This window comes from Sinocyclocheilus rhinocerous, unplaced genomic scaffold (genome assembly GCF_001515625.1).
Source record: "Sinocyclocheilus rhinocerous isolate Xijiao unplaced genomic scaffold, SAMN03320098_v1.1 scaffold2808, whole genome shotgun sequence".
In the NCBI taxonomy this organism is placed as follows: domain Eukaryota; kingdom Metazoa; phylum Chordata; class Actinopteri; order Cypriniformes; family Cyprinidae; genus Sinocyclocheilus; species Sinocyclocheilus rhinocerous.
The window spans coordinates 10,990-32,046 of NW_015624540.1; the positions used below are offsets into that span (position 1 = coordinate 10,990).

General features: G+C 36.5%; 3 protein-coding genes across 3 annotated transcripts in view; all 3 read right to left on the bottom strand.

Annotated features, from left to right (window-relative positions):
- Window positions 1–12,342, bottom strand: part of LOC107741017 (multiple C2 and transmembrane domain-containing protein 2-like) — a gene marked incomplete at its 3' end in the record, with an annotated part of 21,096 nt that extends 8,754 nt beyond the window's left edge. The window contains exons 1-4 of the mRNA XM_016553597.1: window positions 12,194–12,342; window positions 3,441–3,969; window positions 2,184–2,246; window positions 717–837 (exon numbers count right to left, since the gene is read on the bottom strand). Coding sequence (XP_016409083.1) covers window positions 717–837; window positions 2,184–2,246; window positions 3,441–3,884 — 628 coding nt within the window. The remainder of the gene's footprint in view (window positions 1–716; window positions 838–2,183; window positions 2,247–3,440; window positions 3,970–12,193) is intronic.
- A 1,371-nt stretch (window positions 12,343–13,713) lies between these two features.
- On the bottom strand, window positions 13,714–17,102 carry LOC107741029 (myocyte-specific enhancer factor 2A-like). Its single transcript, XM_016553605.1, has 3 exons — window positions 17,078–17,102; window positions 16,474–16,600; window positions 13,714–15,276 (listed from the first exon to the last, which is right to left on the bottom strand). The coding sequence occupies exons 1-3, from the start codon at window positions 17,100–17,102 to the stop codon at window positions 14,937–14,939; spliced, it is 492 nt and encodes a 163-aa protein (XP_016409091.1). The 3' UTR covers window positions 13,714–14,936.
- Window positions 17,103–17,137: 35 nt separating this feature from the next.
- The window catches only part of LOC107741036 (myocyte-specific enhancer factor 2A-like), a 14,893-nt gene continuing 10,973 nt past the window's right edge, over window positions 17,138–21,057 (bottom strand). The window contains exons 6-10 of the mRNA XM_016553618.1: window positions 19,790–19,849; window positions 18,582–18,724; window positions 18,429–18,455; window positions 17,376–17,493; window positions 17,138–17,268 (exon numbers count right to left, since the gene is read on the bottom strand). Coding sequence (XP_016409104.1) covers window positions 17,138–17,268; window positions 17,376–17,493; window positions 18,429–18,455; window positions 18,582–18,724; window positions 19,790–19,849 — 479 coding nt within the window. The remainder of the gene's footprint in view (window positions 17,269–17,375; window positions 17,494–18,428; window positions 18,456–18,581; window positions 18,725–19,789; window positions 19,850–21,057) is intronic.

Consider the following 21,057-nt stretch of genomic DNA (forward strand, 5'->3'; position numbering starts at 1 on the left):
CACTCACCGCTGCGGTGAGTGTCAGATATCTGTGTATAAACGCAACACACCCTGAAACGCTACACACAGCCCTATATTTTAATAACAATCAGTGGTTTTTGTATTAGTGCTTATTTGTTAAAGGTGTACCCATCGGTGGGAGTTAACGCAGCCCAGCAAAATGTGATTGTAGTGCAGATGCGTTAACGTGACGTGTGTTTTTGCCAATATCAAAATACTTCCTTCCACACTGTGTAGAGACAAATGTAAATAAGCTTTCAAAACATTGCTCTGTTTGTTTGAGTGCTCTAACATGTCTACGAAAGCAATAAGCCCCAAGAAGCCGTGGTTTACAGTGAATTTATAACAGCTAAGGGGGTTTTAGGCACTCCGCGCCCCTTAGCTGTTATAAATTCACTGTAAACCACGGCTTCTTGGGGCTTATTGCTTTCGTAGACATGTTAGAGCACTCAAACAAACAGAGCAATGTTTTGAAAGCTTATTTACATTTGTCTCTACACAGTGTGGAAGGAAGTATTTTGATATTGGCAAAAACACACGTCACGTTAACGCATCTGCACTACAATCACATTTTGCTGGGCTGCGTTAACTCCCACCGATGGGTACACCTTTAACAAATAAGCACTAATACAAAAACCACTGATTGTTATTCAAATGGAGGATGTGTGTAGTGTTTCAGGGTGTGTTGTGTTTATGCACAGATATTTGACACTCACCACAGCGGTCTCTAATGACCAGTCCATGGCCCTCCTTCAGGTTTATAGTGAGCAGATACGTTCTCTGAGCTTCCCTCTGATGCTCATTCACTCCAGCTGATTCGGTCTTCATGTCCAGAATCTGATTTAAAAAATAAAAAATAAAATAAATGAGAGAGCCATACCACAAGCTTTTACATGGGTCATTTGGACACTATATCTGGGTAGTTGATGTGACATGTCGAGCACTGACAACAGTGTGACATGCTATAATTAAAACTATTTTAAGCAACAGTTTTTGTCATTCTGTTTTGTCATTTGTGAACTCATAAAAACCTAAAAGTAGGGAAAAAACCTAGAAGTGGTGACCAGTTACATCATATAAATGCACCAAATATACACCATATATAAATGCGTCATTCATTCATTCCAAACACGCTCTCTTTTTATAGTGCTCGCAAGTGGCCTTACCCCCCTTACTTCTTTTTTTTACTACTTTATACTTATTTTTAGAATGTTCTCCCATTGACTAACAGTAATAGGATTATTATGCAGTTTGGAGCCTGTAAGATTTTTTTAGGTTTTTGAAAGTCTCATATGCTCACCAAGGCTGCATTAATTTGACCAAAAACACAATAAAAACAGTACTATTGTGAAATATTATTACAATTTAAAATAACTGTTTTCTATGTCAGTATATTTTAAAATGTAATTTATTCCTGTGATGGCAAAACTGAATTTTCAGATGATTTTCACATGATCCTTCAGAAATCATTCACAGCGCTCATTTCTTATTATCATCAATGTTGAAAAGAATTAATATTAGTGGCGCTTAATATTAGTGAAAACGCAGATTTTTTCAGCATTCTTTGATAACAACAGCATTTATTTGAATTAGAAATCTTTTGTAACATTATAAATGTCTCTGCCACTTTTGATCAATTTACTTTATCCTTGTTGAAGTATCCCTTTCTTTAAAAAAAAAAAAACGTTTGAAAAGTAGCGTACATTGATTTGCATACCAAACTGCATTATTAGTTTCATATTAAATTCTGATGCATGCTGACAGCATGGCTATCATAAAACAGTACAGCAGCATTTCATTTACACAGAACAACAACATGCAACTATTAATTCGCAACCTTAAAAGCACTGCTATTTCCTTTAGGAATTACAAGTTTTGTGCTGAATTAAAAAAAATTTAAAAAAGTATTTGTTAACTTGCCAAATAAACAGTACTAGTACTAGGGAGCACCATCAACTACCATGGTAAAATGGTGTTTTATTTAACTTTCACATGGTCAGGAAGCAAACCTTGAGCTTTCAATGTCAGAACACGATTACGCACGGTATGGTCCATTTCAGTGGGTTTAAAGTACAATGTCAGCTGCATGCACCCTACTAAGTGTCTTCTGATATCATGTAATAGTAGACTTAAACACAACAAAATAATACACACTTGCACAATCCAAACATGTTAATACTTACATTATTGTGCTCGTTGTCATGTATGGAGAACGTATCTGAACCATTTCTGTTGAAATGCGGCTTCTGTTTCCCAAACAGAGTCAAAAACTGTACTAGATATGATCAAAAAAGCTACCAATTCACGAATCAATGGTGTAAAGAGATTTCCTCATTCATCCAAAGTCAGTCTCTAGTAGTTAAAAAGAGTTTTGTTTTATCTTGGCGACTCCTGATTTCATGGCACATATTTCTAGAATAACACTGAAGGTCATCTTTCTTAATACCTTTATTAAAAATTCCTTAACCCCAGGGAGAGCGAATGCTAAGCCACATAAACAAAGAACTTGTGGAATTAAAGTTTCCACTGCTAGGAAACCTCAAAAACGCATACATTACTTGGGTATAATACACTTGTAAATTAGCTTACTCTAAAAGCTTTTAAAGATCAAGTTCTTTTAAAAACAAAGCGAAGTGTAGGGTTTTCCTTCCTTACTGAAAAATCTTTCAACATCAGGTGATTCAGTGTTTAAGATATTACAAACCGAATCACCTTGAAAAATGAGTAGCTGACTCACCTGTAAAAGCAAATATTCTCGCATGCTATCCAGCATCACAAAATATGATACCTCTACTAAAATAAATGTGAAAGATCACCAATGCAACAGCGTTACATAGCTAACAAAGCATCTACCTCCACCTGACCATGAAAGATCTCCATTTGTGTGTTATTTTTGGTGCCGTACAGTACCGTATAGGTAGCATGACACTTCCCGGCTGGTCATTTGCATTTTAAACAAATGGAGAAGCATCCGTCTGCTGTAAATGTGTGTTACCACATTCTTGGGCTTTGAAATGTTATGGCAAGTTCCTGCAGTGATGACCTGCTCATGTTCAGAGGAACTGCATTTCACAATAGTGTGATGCTTCGCACTGTTCTCCGGAGGTGAGAAGGCAAAACAGAAGATGGTGAAAAACTTTGCGTTGTCTAACTTGAATTATTTTTCATTTAAGTTAAAATGCTAACAGCATGCCAATGCAGTGAATTCTACCAGAAAAGCACGCAACTGCAATCCATTCCAAAAAAAAAACTTACGTTTTCTGTGTGACCTTTATGAAATATGCAGTTGATAAAAATGAAAAGAACATAAGGAAGTACTAAGTTCACCAAAAGCATCAAATGCAAACAGGTTTGTGTAACAATCTCAGAGTTGCAGAAAACTTCCTCCCTCCCTTGATGATTAACCCAACCGATAGATCAAGATCACTGGCATGTTTTACCTCAGCCAAGCTCTCTGATGAAGGAAGCTGCGTGTCCCTCAAACGCAGCACCTGATCCATCTCATCTGTGGACTTGGAGATGTTGTGTTCACATGGGGCATCCGTGACTGGCTCCTGTGACAGCCAGCCGGTCGAGTCTAGAGAATCAGAGAGGCCGGTGCCGCCCCCTCTCTTTCGCAGAGTCACGCTGAGGGGGGAGTCTGGGCTACTGTTGCAGGCAGAGGATGTCCGGAGGTCAGCTGGCTGCTGGTGGGTGGGGCTTTTTAGGGAGGACATCCGACTCCTCTGCAGGACGTCCATGACAGATGTGCTCATCCGCTGGTCCAACAAACGCTCTTCCCTCACCTCCGGCTTGTTGGGGTTTTTGTCGTTGCCAACCCGCGAGTATCGAAAGAGTTTGGCTTTTTGGCGCAAACTGCCAATCATAGACTTTTTGTCCTCCATGAGAAGGGTGTTGGAGTGTGTGAATTTCGCAAGTTGGTCGTAAAGGCCTCTCTCTCACACACTAGAGCTGGCTTGTGATCAAGACCTGCAAGGACAATACGAGAAAGTACATAAACACAAAATTGTTGCAATGGCATGATTAAATTTGGCATCCACATTTGCAAATCCAACTTAAAAGTCAACATGAAATCAAAACTGACCCTATTTACTTTCATAGCACATGCTCCAAGTCTTACAATGAGAGTAAAAGTGGAGGAGATTGACCAATCACAGAGAAATGAACAGGAGAACTGGTATTTGTGGGAGTAGGAATGAAAGTCTACTGATTTGAGCTGAAGAAGCTACACCTGTTAGTGTTAGAGTAGAGTTACCTGTTAAGAGTTTATTGATGATTTGAAATATGTTACTGAAACATAATCTCGCCAAGTAGTTTTTGAGATAAACTAACCTGCCTTAAAAGGACTTTGGAATTATTAATCAGTGCACATAATTACAATTACAAAAAACAAAAACAAAGTACAATTTAATCACTTTCCTTTTTCATGTGATGTCACAGAGTCATCTAGCCACCCCTGCGTAAGTGTTTTGCTTAGTTTCTGTCGTTTAGAATACATATCTGCTAGTAGGGAGGATTCATTCATTTACTGCTTTTTTATTATTTTTTACATTTTGCTGATTGTGCATGTTGTTTGCTGTTAGCTGTAATTAGAATCTACAAAAAGACTTTTTGCTACCTGTTAATTTGCACTTTAGTGGCAAACTGTACCACAGTAGTTTTGATTTCAAGCCATTTGCGTGCTATAGGCTTTGCTGTGCTAATTAGAGGCGTGGAAAGCTGTATTCATTCAAGTGGGTTAAGCTGTGTATTCAAGTGGAGTCGGTTTGCTGGCATGGAAGCGTCAGCCCTCCTCATGTGAAGACCGATGAGGTAAAGACCTGCGACTCTACCTGTGCGACGACACCGGCAATGCACAGTAGTATCTTTCCTTTATTCTACTTACTTTCCTTTCCTATCTCCACCACTTTCAGCAAGTGCTTCCATTATATTCCTGTTGTCTCTCAAGAGAAACACTCTTACACAACACGCAGTACACGGCGCAATCATGCTAACCTGTGTCCTATCCACACTTCTTCTATTGCACCCTTTTCTATGGGCCTCTGGAATTGTCAGTCAGCTGTCAAACAAAGCTGACTTTATCTTAGCCTCTTAGGCTTGACTGAGACGTGGATTAAACCTGAAGACACAGCAACCCCTGCTGCTCTTTCCAACAGCTTCTCTTTCACCGACGCCCCTGTCAGGTTGGGAGAGGTGGGGATACTGGTCTCCTCATTTCCAAAATCTAGAAATACCTCATATGCTCTTATACCTTGAACAAAACCTCCTTTGAATTTCATGCCGTTACAGTCACACCCCCTGTAAAAATCCACATTGTGGTAATTTATCGCCCACCAGATCAGCTGGGCAACTTTCTAGAAGAACTGGATATGCTGCTGTCCCCACTCCATGAGGATGACAGCCCTCTAGTACTTTTTGGTGACATCTACCTTGAGAAGCCACTTGCAGCTAACTTCCACTCTCTCCTATAGCCTCTTTCGACCTTCGGCGCTCAACAGCCCAGGCACCCATAAATCAGGTAACCAACTCGATCTTTCTTTACATGCAATTGTATCACAGACAACATCTTGGTCAAACTCTTGCATGTCTCGGATCATTTCCTTCTTCCGCACCACCAACCCCTCTGCCAGTTTCGTTTAGACGAAACCTAAGGTTTCTATCTCCTTCTTGACTTTCCTCAGTGGTATCATCCTCTCTTCCCACCCCCAATTTGCATCATTAGATGTGAATTGACACAAGGAAACTCTCCAAAACATTCAATACTTTCCTTTGTCCCCCACCTCCCACCATCTCTTTAACAGCTGACGATTTTGCTAATTACTTCACAAACAAAACCACACCCATCAGCAGTCAGTTCTCAGCTCCACTCACCCAGGAACTCACATCAAACACTCACACAGCTGACCATCTTCTCTCCTCTTAGAGAAGATGAAGTCTCTCAACCTATTCTCTCCAGCCAACCTACCACCTGTCCTCTAGACCCAATCCCCTACAAGCTATTTCCCCTGCACTTCTGCCTTCACTCACACACATCATCAACACATCTCTTCTAACAGGCATTTTTCCCCACTGCATTCAAGCAGGCTCGGGTAACCCCACTGCTTAAAAAACCTACACTAGACACCTCACTTGTTGACAGCTACAGACCCGTGTCTCTCCTCCCTTTCATAACAAAGTCACTTGAATGCAACCAAGTTTTCAACGAAGTGCCTTCTTTCCTCTCACAAAAAAAAAAAAAAAAAAACAGCTGGACAATAACCAATCTGGATTTAAAAGTGGCCATTCAACTGAAACCGCCTTGCTGTCAGTCACTGAAGCGCTACGAAATGCAGAGCTGAGTCCAGATCTTCAGTTCTCATTCTCCTAGATCTATCTACTGCATTCAACACTGTTAATCATCAAATCCTTCTGTCCACCCTCTCATCGCTGGGCATCACCGGAACTGCACTCCACTGGTTTGAGTCTTACCTCACAGTTTGGTCCTTCAGGGTGTCTTGAGGACCTGAATCACATCAACTGGTCACTGGGGTTCCTCAGGGATCAGCACGTCTTGTTTTCAAGGAGCCCATGTCACACCACTTCTCATCTCTCTGAACTGGCTTCCAGTTGTGGCTCGCATCAAGTTCTAGTCATTGGTGCTTGCCTACAGAACAGCCACGGACTCCGCACACTCCTACCTCCGCTCTGTCCTATGCGTCTACATCCCCTCCAGAAGCCTGCGGTCGGTAACCGAGCAGCGGCTCATGTCCCATCGCAGAGAGGCACAGAATCACTCTCAAGGACGTTTTCTTTCACCGTTCCCTGTTGGTGGACTGACCTAACTCCATCCAGTCAGCCGAATCCCTCACAATCTTCAAGAAACAACTGAAAATACATCTCTTCCTTGAGCATCTAACTACCTCCAATAATAATAATAATAACAACAACAAAATTATATGCCTTCATTTTTTCTGTTCACTTATTATCCACCTGTCCTAGCTTTTTACCATTTTGAACGATGACTGAAACCTTGTATAACAGGCACTTCTCGTGTTTATTGCCATCTTATGGTAAATCGCTTGTTGTATTCCTTAACTGTAAGTCGCTTTGGATAAAAGCGTCTGCCAAATGAATAAATGTAATGAAAATAATTTCAGGCGAAACTAACAGGCTTATTATGCACTGGCTTGCTAGTATTAGCAGGTTAAGTCAACTGAATATGAAAAATATCATGCTTACTTTCACCTGTGGAAAAATTGTGTCAGATGACCTTAAACACTGTTAATATCAGCAGACTGTAATGTCAATAAACCTTGTTTAAACTGTGTTCAATGTGCATGTTTATTTATGTAACTTGATCTACCATTAAACCAAACATTTTCATACAAATGTATTTTAAATTAGCTTCAATTGTGTTCGTCTTAGATCCTATAACTCTTTATCACTGCTTATGAGTTTTAATCCCCATTTTAACAACTTTTCTTTTACTAGTTCCTTTTAAATGCTCCTGTGGTTGACAAATTAATTTTTTTAAAGTACAAACATTTCACGTAGTCTCTCAATTCATACAAACATACAGGATTTCATTAAGGCTGCATGCAAAATAAATGTACAGTAATTTAAAATATTTTTAGATATTATGTTATTATATATTATTTATATATTATATAACTTTCCAAAAGTATTTTATCTACCCAAATTTAAAATAAATAACAAAAAACAAAGAATTTCAGAATTTGTGTGTTGCTGACAGAAAATCCCACCTTGCATAAACAGATGCTATGCTGTAAATGACATCTGCGTTATAGAGCATTACCATTTCACTAAACCCAATAAAGAAATATTTGTATTTATAAATTGTACATTGTGTTAGTGTTTGGTGATTTGTACTTTTTTCTAAAATGCAGTACATTATATTACACAAAAGAATTTCAGAATTTTTTTGTGTTGATGACAGAAAATCCCACCTTGCATAAACAGATGCTATGCTGTAAATGACATCTGCGTTATAGAGCATTACCATTTCACTAAACCCAATAAAGAAATATTTGTATTTATACATTGTACATTGTGTTAGTGTTTGGTGATTTGTACTTTTTTCTAAAATGCAGTACATTATATTACTTAAACACATACACACACACTCACATATATAGAGTAATATGCATAAATATAAATTATGTTTTGTTAGAGGCTCCAGGAAACATATTCTAAAATAATGTGCCAGATATGTTAATCGTCTATAAGGGACCAAACATTTGCCGTGCTTACATATTGATTTTTTCGGTTCCTTTCTCAGTTGAGGAGAGAACAATCAATCAAGAACATACATGTTAGACTTTCGATAAATCTGCACTATGATTCATGGTCCACAGTGTCATCTAAGCCATGATTTCTCCAAAGTCAGTTTTTCATTTGTTTAAAACAGGCCTAACATGTTGTGGCTGTAATTCAAGCCATACGCTCATCCCTCTGTCTTTGTGTGGAAGGATAATTTGACTGTACAGCTATACATCAGGGTTTTTTCACACATCAGTGATAATGGAAAAGAGACACAGGTGATTACTAAGGCAAGCATCACTAATATTATTGCTCATAGGGTTACTCAACAAACCTGACCCAAAGAAGTATTAAACTTCAGAGCGGACATGAATGATGCAAATGATGAGCGACTGAGCTGCTATTATGCTTCAAAGTCATCTGCGTCACAATTGTTGCCTGTCAAATAATGACAAAAAGACTTGGGATGGGCTTTTTTGAGTTGGGTTTGTAAGCGAGCACACAGAACACCCTATAACCACTGACAGTAGCAATGCTTGTGGTCTAAGAAGAGAAAAAAAGAATACCATACCAGAATATTTCAAATGCACAAACACTTGGGAACTAGAGAGTATAACATGTTTTAAAAAATCCTTTAAGCTGCATTTAGCAAAATATGTGTGTTGTGTGAGTCATAAAAAGACAAAAAGCAATATCTAGATTTATGGAGGTGACAAGCTTTGTCAACCAAGTACAGCAATTTCTGGCAATACAGATTTTGTTTATCATTATCGTTTTAATTATTAAGATTATTATTACTATTATTACAGTTTCTACCCCGGAAACCCTGTAAACAAAGCAGCTGCACTACTTTCTGTTTCTGAATCATGTTTAAATGATTTAAATAGCCATTCAGATTTGTGTATTTGCTATGATGTTCATCACAGCACCAAATACTTAAATATTTAGACTTAATAGGCTATTTATTTTCAAACTTTTTTTTACATTTTAATTTGGACTACAACATGCCCTAGATATTGTTTGAAAGTGTTTTGATTCTTTATTGTTCGGTCACAGTTTACATTAGGGCTTCATTAGTTAACATTAGTTAATTCATTAGTTAGCATAAACTGCCAATGAAAAATTCTTTTGAACATTCATTAATCTTAGGTATTCTAATATTTAATAACAGGTTGTTAAAATCGAAAGTTGCAACTGTGTTATTTAATGAGCTAACATGAACTAAGACTTGTATTTTTTAAACAAAGATTAATAACTTCTGTAGCAAATGTAGCTATTGCTCATTGTGAATGTTAATGCATTAACTAAGGTTAACTAATGAGGTCTTATTGTAAAGTGATACCTATTGGTCTATAGTTCTTTTGCACTTTAATCTGTGTAAAACTTTTAACTTAAATTAAATTTTAACTTAAATTAAATTAACTTAAAATTTTCTGTATTGCTTTATTGCATTTAAATGTTCAGTTATTTTTGTTATAAGAAAAAAAAGTTATTAAACCTGTTATACTGTATTATGACAGCACTTTTTTTAAAATTAATATTTAAATGCGCATAACAATCGCATTCGATTAATCGTGCAGCCCTATATCTATCTATCTATCTTTTCCAGAAATGAACACTTTTATTCAGTAAGTATTAGTTAAATTGATCAAAAGTGACAGTAAAGGCAATGGCATCAAAAAAAATCTATTTGAAATAAATGCTTTTCTAATGTTTTTTTTATTCATCAAAGAATACTGAAAAAATTTAACACGGTTTTCACTGTTTCCAATAATAATAATAATAATAAGAAATGTTTCTTAAACACCAAATCAGCATACTAGAATGATTTCTGAAGGATTACGTGACACTGAAGACTGGAGTAATAGCATGCATGTAGTGTATAGATATACTAATTATTTCTAAAAAGCAATAGCTGCATAATCCTTTCATGGATTTAAACATGAACTGAAGGTTTAAAGCGTCAGGATATCATGCTTACATGACAAGAATCCTCTAAATCTGCCATAATGGCACTTTGCGGCACTACAAATCTTACTCAAAAACTGAACCTGTCTGGGATGCATCTCCCAATACAGTCTGATATATTATCAGGCACTGGATTACAGCCAACTAACCATTTGGAGGAAATAGCTAGGTAATATCACAGTAGTGGTTTTTGAGAAACACCACAGATAATTCTTGGTCAGTGTCAAATTTACTTCAAAACTATCATGCTAAATAGTTTGATCAAGATTAACATACTAGACAGCAAGATTCAAGACTTTCTTCTATGTTATTCTTAAGTGTAACTATACAGTCTTGCACAATTTATTATTTGAGATGACACTTTGAGGAACTAACATAAACCCTTTACAATTACTTGAGGAACTATAATGAAATGTAATAACTACAATATTTTCCAATCAAATTTCAGAAAACATCCAATATTGCAAAAGTCTATTTACATCACATTTCATGAACACTTTCACTTTGCAGTTAACGATAACATAACACATCCTAAAAAAATCTCTTGGACAAAGGCTAATTCTAAGAAATCAGTGTTTGAAAATTCTAAATGTTGCATTACATTGAAAACCTTTCAAATATGGCGACCAATAAAAGAAGATCTGTTGATGACTACACTGATATCGAGCACAACAGACACACCGACATCAGCTAAAGTAGACATGATGAGATACAACCACTTACTCAAACTGCATATAATCATTAACTTTTAAGTAAATAAAGCTGGTCGTAAAGTTGGGTTTGAGCTAACCGTTAAGGCTATGGCATCGATGCGGCTTTTATAATGCTTCAAACACACTTCCTCTGTTTGGTCCAATATTATCACTTCATTCACTTGTACAGTCAGGCTCTGTCCCAGCTGTACAGTGAGTCTAGAGCCACATGCAGCTGTCAGAGCAATGCTATATGATATTTACAATCCATCTGCACATGTGCACACCTGAGTTTGTTTAGTTTCCTCCATATATGATTGTTATGTTTAGATACTAATGATAATATAAAGCAAAAGAATTCAGGCCAAAATCAACAACTGGGGTGCATTTTCAAATATAGTACAGGATGTCTGGTTCCCACACATTTTGACCAATGAATTTTCATGTGAAACCTGTTCTAGTGCTCTGTAAAAGGAAGGTAATGTAAGACCATTCCAAGCACAAGAAAATACTTTTTAGCTTTTTAAACTCTCAAAGGAACATGTCAACACTATTATTTTTTCCTGTTGAAAAAAACAGCATATGCTGGTTAGGTATGTTTTGACGCTGGGATGCTGGTTTAAGCTGGTCCTTTGCTGGTTTATGCTGTTTTTTTGCTGGTCTTTTGCTGGTTTAAACTGGTCCTTTGCTGGTTTAAGCTGGTCTTTTGCTGGTTTATGCTGGTCCTTTGCCAGCACATGACCAGCATAAACCAGCAAAAGGACCAGCATAAACCAGCAAAAGGACCAGCTTAAACCAGCAAAGGACCAGCTTAAACCAGCATCCCAGCGTCAAAACATACCTAACCAGCATATGCTGTTTTTTCAACAGGGCTGAAGACAAAATAACACACACATTGTCCCTCCACCAACACAAACAATGAAACAACATTCACTTCCACAAAGAAGGATCTATTACTGTTTGCAAAGTGACAACTAAAAATGTGAAAAATGCAGCAGTTATGAAACAAAGAGATAACGGAAGCACATGCATTATGACGAATCATATCACAATATTTGTCACAACGTTTGCACAATTTGGAGTGTTCACAAATTAAGGTAAACAAAAATTGCAAGACACATTGCAAATGTCACAAAAAATGAATTAAAAGCAAGGCATGCACATTTACTTAGTGGGACAGTCCCAACAGATAGATGATTCAAACATTTCGTGTTCATTTATTTGAATATATAGACATTCATTTGAATAAATCACTGTATCAGACGTATTCCTACCTGAGCTCAGGGTTTAATCCATTTCCTTTAAACCAAAGACGTTTTGGATCAAAGAGAAAACATCCCATGTGTTCACAGCAGTGCTTTCACTAACTTCCTACACTAGTACGAGTGACATGAGTAATGCAGCAAGACTTCACTAATGAGCGACCGAAATCCAACAAGTAGGTAGAACGGCGATTAGCATGATTCATGAGCTGATATTTCTGGCCCGGAAGTTGCCCTTAATTGGGCAGGTAGGCTGGGTCTAAAAAACAAATCTGCTGATTTAACTATTAATTGAATATGTAATCCTTATGAACGTTTCTCAGTGCCATTCTTTAAGTTTTAAATGGAATGTCTAGAACGCTGGGAAACTATCACGCGTGCAGCGCTGTCACGTGACACGTGTTACTTTTCTCAGCGCTGCTAAGGACGCACCGTTCACCTTCGTTTGAGATAACCAGCTAAATGGTTTTATACAGATTGATGGGATGCGTTTTCATTTGCGAGACAATTAAGAATTTCAACCAAAATTGAAACGATTATACATTTAGTGTAGAAATGTCTTGAAAAATATAAAAATGCTACTGAGATTTGAACGGGACTCAATGGAGAATTGTGCTTTCCGAGCCACCAGGCGCCCCCTGGAGAAACACACGCATTGTTCCATAAGAAATAGATTTGTTGCCCGGCGGGGTCGTTCTTTGGCCCGTATGAAACAAGGCTGCTGTGATCTGTCAGTCACATGGATCAGTTTGTAATCTGAGTCTATTCTCGTAACAGTATGGCTGCTAATAATTATTTTCCAGTTGTGAGATAACGTTATCATTAACTGGCATATAAACAAACTCTCTGCATGTTTTCTTCCCGCTGTGTATATTACATCTTGACATTATGGGAATGACAATTGTGCTCAAATACGATCTGCAAAATAAAACAGTCTCAAGTAAGAATGAGTACTGGGCGAATTAAGTTTAGTTTGTTTTGATGCAGTAATTCGTGGTACTATGTAGGGATCTAGTGGTTATTAAAGGATCGAGTAACTACAAGCTTACAGGTTTAATTATACATTTATATCACATTTTGGGGCACCCCAGGTTGATCCAGATGTAACATCTCTTGAATCAGCTAAATACGTTTTACTGTATCTTCTTTGCAACTGATGCAATAAACACACTGAATGAATGTTTCAAATGTAATTCAAAGCATTATGCAAAGAGTTCTGATCACTCAAGAAAATCTCTTTGACTAAATTTAAAACTAGTGAAGTTATGGTTTTAAACATGTTTCCCCCCAGCAGTTCAATGCAAAACAAATGTGAAAATGGTGGGAACAATGTCATCTCTGCACGCTGTGGTGATGAGGAAAAAACCTCAAACATCATCAAAGAATTCACATCCTGTAAAATACCATAAACAGCCTTCTACAGAAGTGAATGACCTAGTTAATTATTATATAGATGAAACCTTTTATAGCTCTAAAGCAGTTAAACCATGCAGACAGCAACAGAAGGGAATAATATGATGTTTATTGCCATTTAACAGGTTTACAAACAATAAAGGGGTCGGCTTGATTTGAGAAAAAACGGAGACAACTAATAGAGTTCCACAGAATGCATTGGCATCAGAGAAAAATGATTTTATGGCATGAAGGAAGATTTTAAAGGCATTGGCCTAACAAACATCCTGTGTCAGTAAAGAGCAACAGCTGTCAAATAAAACCTGGTATTAGCAGCAAAATACCTAAACGTCTCATCGGAGACTGTGAGTTTAATGTTCACAAAACAACTAGAAAATGGCTATAAAGCTCGACGGTTCCTTTACAGCATCCCCATCACATTCAGCAGAATCAGAATAATGGATAAAAACACTATAAAAGACATTTAAATACTTTTCATATATTTTTTAAATGCTTGTGTAATCAGGTATTTTCAGGTAGTATCAGTATTCACATTGTGTAAATGATATTAAACATCTAATTCACAAATATTTAGATATTTTTTTGTGTGAATATGACGTTTATAGTGTGTTCTCTTATAGAGGGATTGTGGTTTTAAGAACAAAAGTCAAATTTATGATTAGCTAATTTTATCACCCACTACGTCGTTGCAAGGTGGTTGGTTACATTAATAAATCGAATTAATCAATCATTTTTGGGCCATTTTATCATCTGTTCTCCACAAATCTTGAAAGAACTGAAAGTGTCATTTGGCTGCCAGTTGATGATTGAAATGCAAGATACCTGAGGTTCATCTAAAACTTGACAGACAAGTAAACACTCCACGGAAGATTAAGTTTGCCATTTCAAACTGGGTTTTTTTTTCCCCTATAGCACAAAAATGAAACAAAATGAAATGTCTTTTAAAAATTATGATCACTAGGGCATCAAACTCATACACTAAATGACAGCAAATAGTAAATCCCTATCAATATTTATATGGCTTTGATTGAGGATTCAGATAAACATACAAAAGATAAAATAACACATTTGGCTTGCAAAAAATTATGTACTGCAAATAATGCAGCACAGCTAACCCTCTATTGACAAAAATGTGTCAGACACTTCATAACTTAGATTTTTATCAATATTAAAATCCTAAAACAATACAAACGGAACGCACACATTTACAATAACTGTCTTTGTATTTCTTTTTCAGAGACACTTCTTCACACTTCTAAAGCAGCACTTTATGTTTGTTGCACTACATGTGCTACAACAGCAGTCTGCATATCCGAAATGTAATTTTAAAAAAAATGCCATCCTAAGTTACCCAGCTCTCTGTGCGCATGCGTTTGACTGAGGGATCTTCCTGGTTCTCTGTCTCTGGTGATGATCGACTGCTTTGTCCTGATGTAGCGGCGACTGTGTGAGAGTCCAGCCGCTGGTCCTCACGGTCACTACCCTCATATGAACTCCCAGAAGAGCTGAAGCTCTCGGCAGGAGAGCGGCCCACTTCTTGTCTGGAGTTGGGCCGAGGCCTGGTGTGGATGGTGGGGTAGATCGAGTAGCCGGCATGCTCTCTGGGAGGGGAGATGGGCTCTGATTTGATGCTGATGGAGTTGGTGGAAGAGTCAGAGGCCTGAACTTGTGGTCGTGTGATTCTGGAGAGAACAAGGATGGTTATTAGTACTATGTTATTTACAATACTGTTCAAAAGTTTGGGGTCACCAAGACTTCTCACGTTTTGAAAGAAATGAATACTTTAAGTCAGCAAAAATGCATTTAATTGATCAAAGGTGACAGTAAAGACATAATGTTTAATGCTGTTCTTTTAAACTTTCTATTTATCAAAGAACTCATCCAAAAAAAAAAATATATATATAATTATTATAATAACTTTCTATTTATCAATTTCTATTATAATTATTATTATATCTTTCTATTTATCAAAGAACTCATCCCAAAAAAAAATATTATAATTATTATAATTTTTCCACAAAAATATTAAGCAGCACAACTGGTTTCAGCATTGAAAATAATTATTCTTGAGCAGCCAATCAGCATATTAGAATGATTTCTGAAGATCATGTGACACTGAAGACTGCAGTAATGATGCTGAAAATTCAGCTTTGCGTCACAGGAATAAATTACATTTGAAAATATATTCAAATAGAATATATTCAAATATTTTTTTTTATAATATTTCACAATATTAGTGTTTTTGACTGTGTTTTTGATGTAATAAATGCAGCATTGGTGAGCATAAGAGACATGAGAGATAACATTAAAAAATACCAATCCCAAACTCACCAACAGAAGTGAATGTCTTGAAGTCAACATGAAAACAAAATTTACATCTAGTTAAAGACATTATGTTTTACATTTAGTATTATTGGTCTTACTGTGCATTATTCATAAATGTGGGTTATTCTAAAGAATAAAATGTTAGCAAAAATAATAAATGTAACTGTCTGTGAAACAAAAAATACTTTAAAAAAAAGTCAAATGCTTTATGAACGCTGGTTTAGGTAGTTGACAAGCTGAGTTAGGTGGGACCTGCCTGGGCTATTTAAACCAACAAAAAAGAGCCTGATCCACTGACCTATTATAGATCAGGGGCCTGACCATCTAAAACTGGTATGGCTTTTACCTAGACTCTGTCCAGTTTCGTAAACCTGCTTTTCCAGCTAGTCAAAGTAACTCTGACCAGATTTAATACATTGTTTAACTTTTGAAACATGAAGTATATTTCAAATCAGGTATAAAATCTGTCTGCAGTCTAACACTTTAACACCAATGGGTGAATGAAGGAAATGCATGCTATAATGTGGCATCACCCCTCAATCCCACAATCTCACCTCTGAGCACTGAAGCCTGGCTGACCATGTTGGCTGTGTTTCCATGAAGACCCTGGTGCTGCTGTGACAGCATCTGGTGAACTGAAGCTGTGTAAAGAACTGGGCTCTGTACTGCTCAAGGCAAAATCTATAAGAAACGAAAGAGTTAAATAGTAAAATAGTCATTCAGTAGTGTCACGAGGTCCAGAATCTAGTATTATTAGATGATTTATTATTGCATTATTCATAAATGCGGGTTATTCTAAAGAATAAAATGTTAGCAAAAATAATAAATGTAACTGTCTGTGAAACAAAAAATACTTAAAAAAAAGTAAAATGCTTTATGAACGCTGGTTTAGGTAGTTGACAAGCTGAGTTAGGTGGGACCTGCCTGGGCTATTTAAACCAACAAAAAAGAGCCTGATCCACTGACCTATTATAGATCAGGGGCCTGACCATCTAAAACTGGTATGGCTTTTACCTAGACTCTGTCCAGTTTCGTAAACCTGCTTTTCCAGCTAGTCAAAGTAACTCTGACCAGATTTAATACATTGTTTAACTTTTGAAACATGAAGTATATTTCAAATCAGGTATAAAATCTGTCTGCAGTCTAACACTTTAACACCAATGGGTGAATGAAGGAAATGCATGCTATAATGTGGCATCACCCCTCAATCCCACAATCTCACCTCTGAGCACTGAAGCCTGGCTGACCATGTTGGCTGTGTTTCCATGAAGACCCTGGTGCTGCTGTGACAGCATCTGGTGAACTGAAGCTGTGTAAAGAACTGGGCTCTGTACTGCTCAAGGCAAAATCTATAAGAAACGAAAGAGTTAAATAGTAAAATAGTCATTCAGTAGTGTCACGAGGTCCAGAATCTAGTATTATTAGATGATTTATTATGTATAGGTCAACTATATACCTGTACTGAATGATGAGGTCATGGCTGAGTACACAAGGCCCTGAGGATGCAGACTGGGGGTTGCCACGGATACCACAGGCGTGGTCAGTGATTGGCTGGACTGAGAGTTGTCTATTTGCTGAGGTTTAAATAAACGAAAAACACGGTGGAAACAACAGGGGCTGATTTGTGTGATGGAAAAAGCTGCTTACAGACAACAATAACACTGTATTCAGTCTATACTCATTATTCATTAATTTTCATGTTTTTTCTTCAAAATCATCAGTGTTGATACATCATACTGCACTGCCAGAGTAAGCAGACTACCATACATCACTTTGCAAAATAATGCAGAAAATTGGAGCGGATATTATGAATAAGTGCAGCTAATTAGCTAACATAAACAGCACCAACAAATCTGGGCACTTTAGCCATACTTAAAATGACTAAATGTCACTATATTAAATGAAAAACAAAACAGAACAGAACAAACAAAGCGAAACAAAATAATAAAATAAAATAAACAAAATGAACAGAACAGAACTCAAAACAAGAGACAAAATAAAACAAATAGAACAAAGCAAAGCAAAAATAAAACGAAATAATTAAATGAATGGAACAAAAAAAAGAGAAATTGGAACAGAACAAAACAAAGCAAAACAAAAATAAGATAAAATAAAATAAAAAACAGAACAAAAAACAAACAGAACAGAACAATAAAATAATGGAGCAAAACAAAAAGAAAAGAAAACAGAACAGAACAGAACAAAGAGAAGCGAAGCAAAAATAAAATACAACAAAATATATATACAGATGTGTCTTAAATGTCTAAATAATCGTTGGGACTAGTTTTTCAGTTAAATATTTGTTTTAACTATAAACTGAGCAGTTTATAAAGTTTCAGTGTACGCTTTGATTGTAATGTTTCACTGAACCACTAGATGGCCTTATAGCATGTAACTGTTAAACACAAGGCAGCTGTAACAAAACTGATTTTCCTACATTTTTATGACCTAGTTAATGAGTCATTTTTGAAAAGCTTTTCTGAATAAAATATTATCAAATTCCTCTTACCAAATGTTCCTCTCCTTCCTCTTGCGGCTGGCAAGAAATAGATTTAAGGACAGTTTCAGACAGGTCAATACTTTCTCATTGTCTAATGATTTCAGGATGTTTCACTGGCATACTGCAGACATGTTGTTGATGGCAGACAAAAGAAACTCTCACCAGTGAAGAGACAGTGCCCTTGCACACAGGAGGAATGAGCACTCTGAGATCAGGTTTGCGGCCCACTGTAGACGACGCTTGAGAATTTGCAGAAACAACTCTTCCCATACGGTTTCCTTCTGAACTGCCAACAAATCCATTGGCTGAATGAGGCACAGCAAAAAGGGATATTATTTAAAATTTGGGTGAGGTATAGGTTAAAACTGTGTGCTAACGTCAAAAAGGTACACCTCGGGTGGGGAGGATCAGTAAGGATAAAAGAATTAAAAAAATTGAAAAATATTATTTGCATGTACACTAAGTTTCAAATGTTTGGGGTCAGTAAGATTTTTTAATGTTCTTTGAAGAAGTCTCTTGTGTTGCATCAAGGCTGCATTTATTTGATCAAAACTACAATACAAAAACAATTTAAAATAACATCATTTATAACCTTTTAAATGTCTTTACTGTCACTTCAAATTATCCTTACTGAAGAAAAGTATTAAATTCCTGAAAAAAACTGACCCCAAACTTTTAATAATCTTATAGAAAAAACACATTCATTTTTATTGTATATAAACATATTGTATAACTCATCTGAATGAATATATATATATATATATATATATAATTTCTGACTTTAAACCATTTAAATGCATTCTAAACATTTCTTTTTCCCTTTTTTCAACTGAGAAACATATAAATTATTTTCTATAGTAAATGACAGCATAGAGCTTCACTAGTCTTTAACCTGGAGCATTTCATTAACAGACAAATCAGGAACACAGAAAGGACTAGTGGTGGATAAGGAGATCAGGTTGTCCTGCAAGAGGTCATGACCTCGCATCCTGACCACACCAATCAACATCAGTGATTAACACACAGAGACGTACTGTATAAACACACATACAGGATCTGCCACATTCTCAGCTACTTTCATTTATATGCTACATATACAAGTGCAGTACAGTATAGTGACAACTTGATGGCTTCATGCCCATAATACAGTAAATTACAGTAAATTATATACACATCCAGCCCTTTAAAAACATTCACCTGATTTGTGAATGGTTTGTAATCTTATCTCTCAAGTAAGTAGAATTGCACAGCGTGCAGGGAAGTAAATCACATGTTTAATGTGTGTTCTTTAAATAGACTGGCACCTTAGTGGAACTTCATCATTACATTCGGACACATTGTAAAAGTTAACCAAAAAAGGAAGTACCTACCCACATGACTGGAGTGCAGACCATTTGGAAGAGTGACGTCTGAGGAACCTGGCATGCCATCTGAACATATGAAAATTAATCAAACAAACAAGACCCTCGTATGACTGTTTAAAGTGATAGTTCACCCAAAAATGAAAATTTGTTTATCATTTACTCACCCTCAAATTGTTCCTAACCTGTATGAATTTCTTTTATCTGTTGGACACAAAAGAAGATATTTTGAAGAAGGTTGGTAACCAAGTAACTGATGGTAGCCATTTACTTACATAGTATGGCTACCATAGTCAATGGCTACCAAACATTTTTCAAAATATCTTCTTTTGTGTCCAACAACTAAAAGAAATTCATACAGGTTTGGAATAACTGGAGTTATGACTGAACCAAAGCAATGGCAATACCATAATATTTTGATATTTACCATGAAAATAAATGATTAGCATATCAACCACTGTATTTACATGGTATTCCAAGCTACCTCAAAATACAACATGGAATTACTATTGTACACCAGGGCTGCACGATTAATCGAATGCGATTGTCATGCGCATTTTAGTAAAGCTGGTTCTGTAATCAGCAGTAAATCATCATCACGTGCTTTTAGATGGAGCAGCATTTACTACACAGAGCCGTAGTTCACTGACAAGTTACGCAATATTCTAAGCAGTAATAAAGGCATTGCATTATAAATATACTTTATTTTAATGAACATTATAATAATAATAATAACTCAGATAAACATATATTGTCATAATCGTGTGCTTATTAGTCACGTTGAATCAATAAAAGCAGTTAAAGGGGTCATATGATGTTGCTAAAAAGAACATTATTTTGTGTATTTGGAGTAATGAAATGTGTTTATGTGGTTTAAGGTTCAAAAAACACATTATTTTCCACATACTGTACATCATTTCTTCTCCTTTATGCCCCGCCTTTCTGAAACGCGTCGATTTTTACAAAGCTCATCAGTCTGAAAAGCGAGGTGTGCTCTGATTGGCCAGCTATCCAGTGCGCACAATTTCATATTTTTCTCATCAAACAGACTAATGAATAGCTCGACACAACTCGTACTGGGGCAGAGTCTAGACAGGTATTTCTTCTGTGTAGACCAGTGGTTCTTAAAGTTATAGGGGTTCCGCAAAATAATTTGCTATAGCCTAAAGTATTTCCAGACTGTAAAGTCGCTTTTTTTTATCATGATACATAGGCCTACTGTGATTTATTCCAAAGTGACTTATATGATGCATTTAACGTCAAATAATCTAAATGAA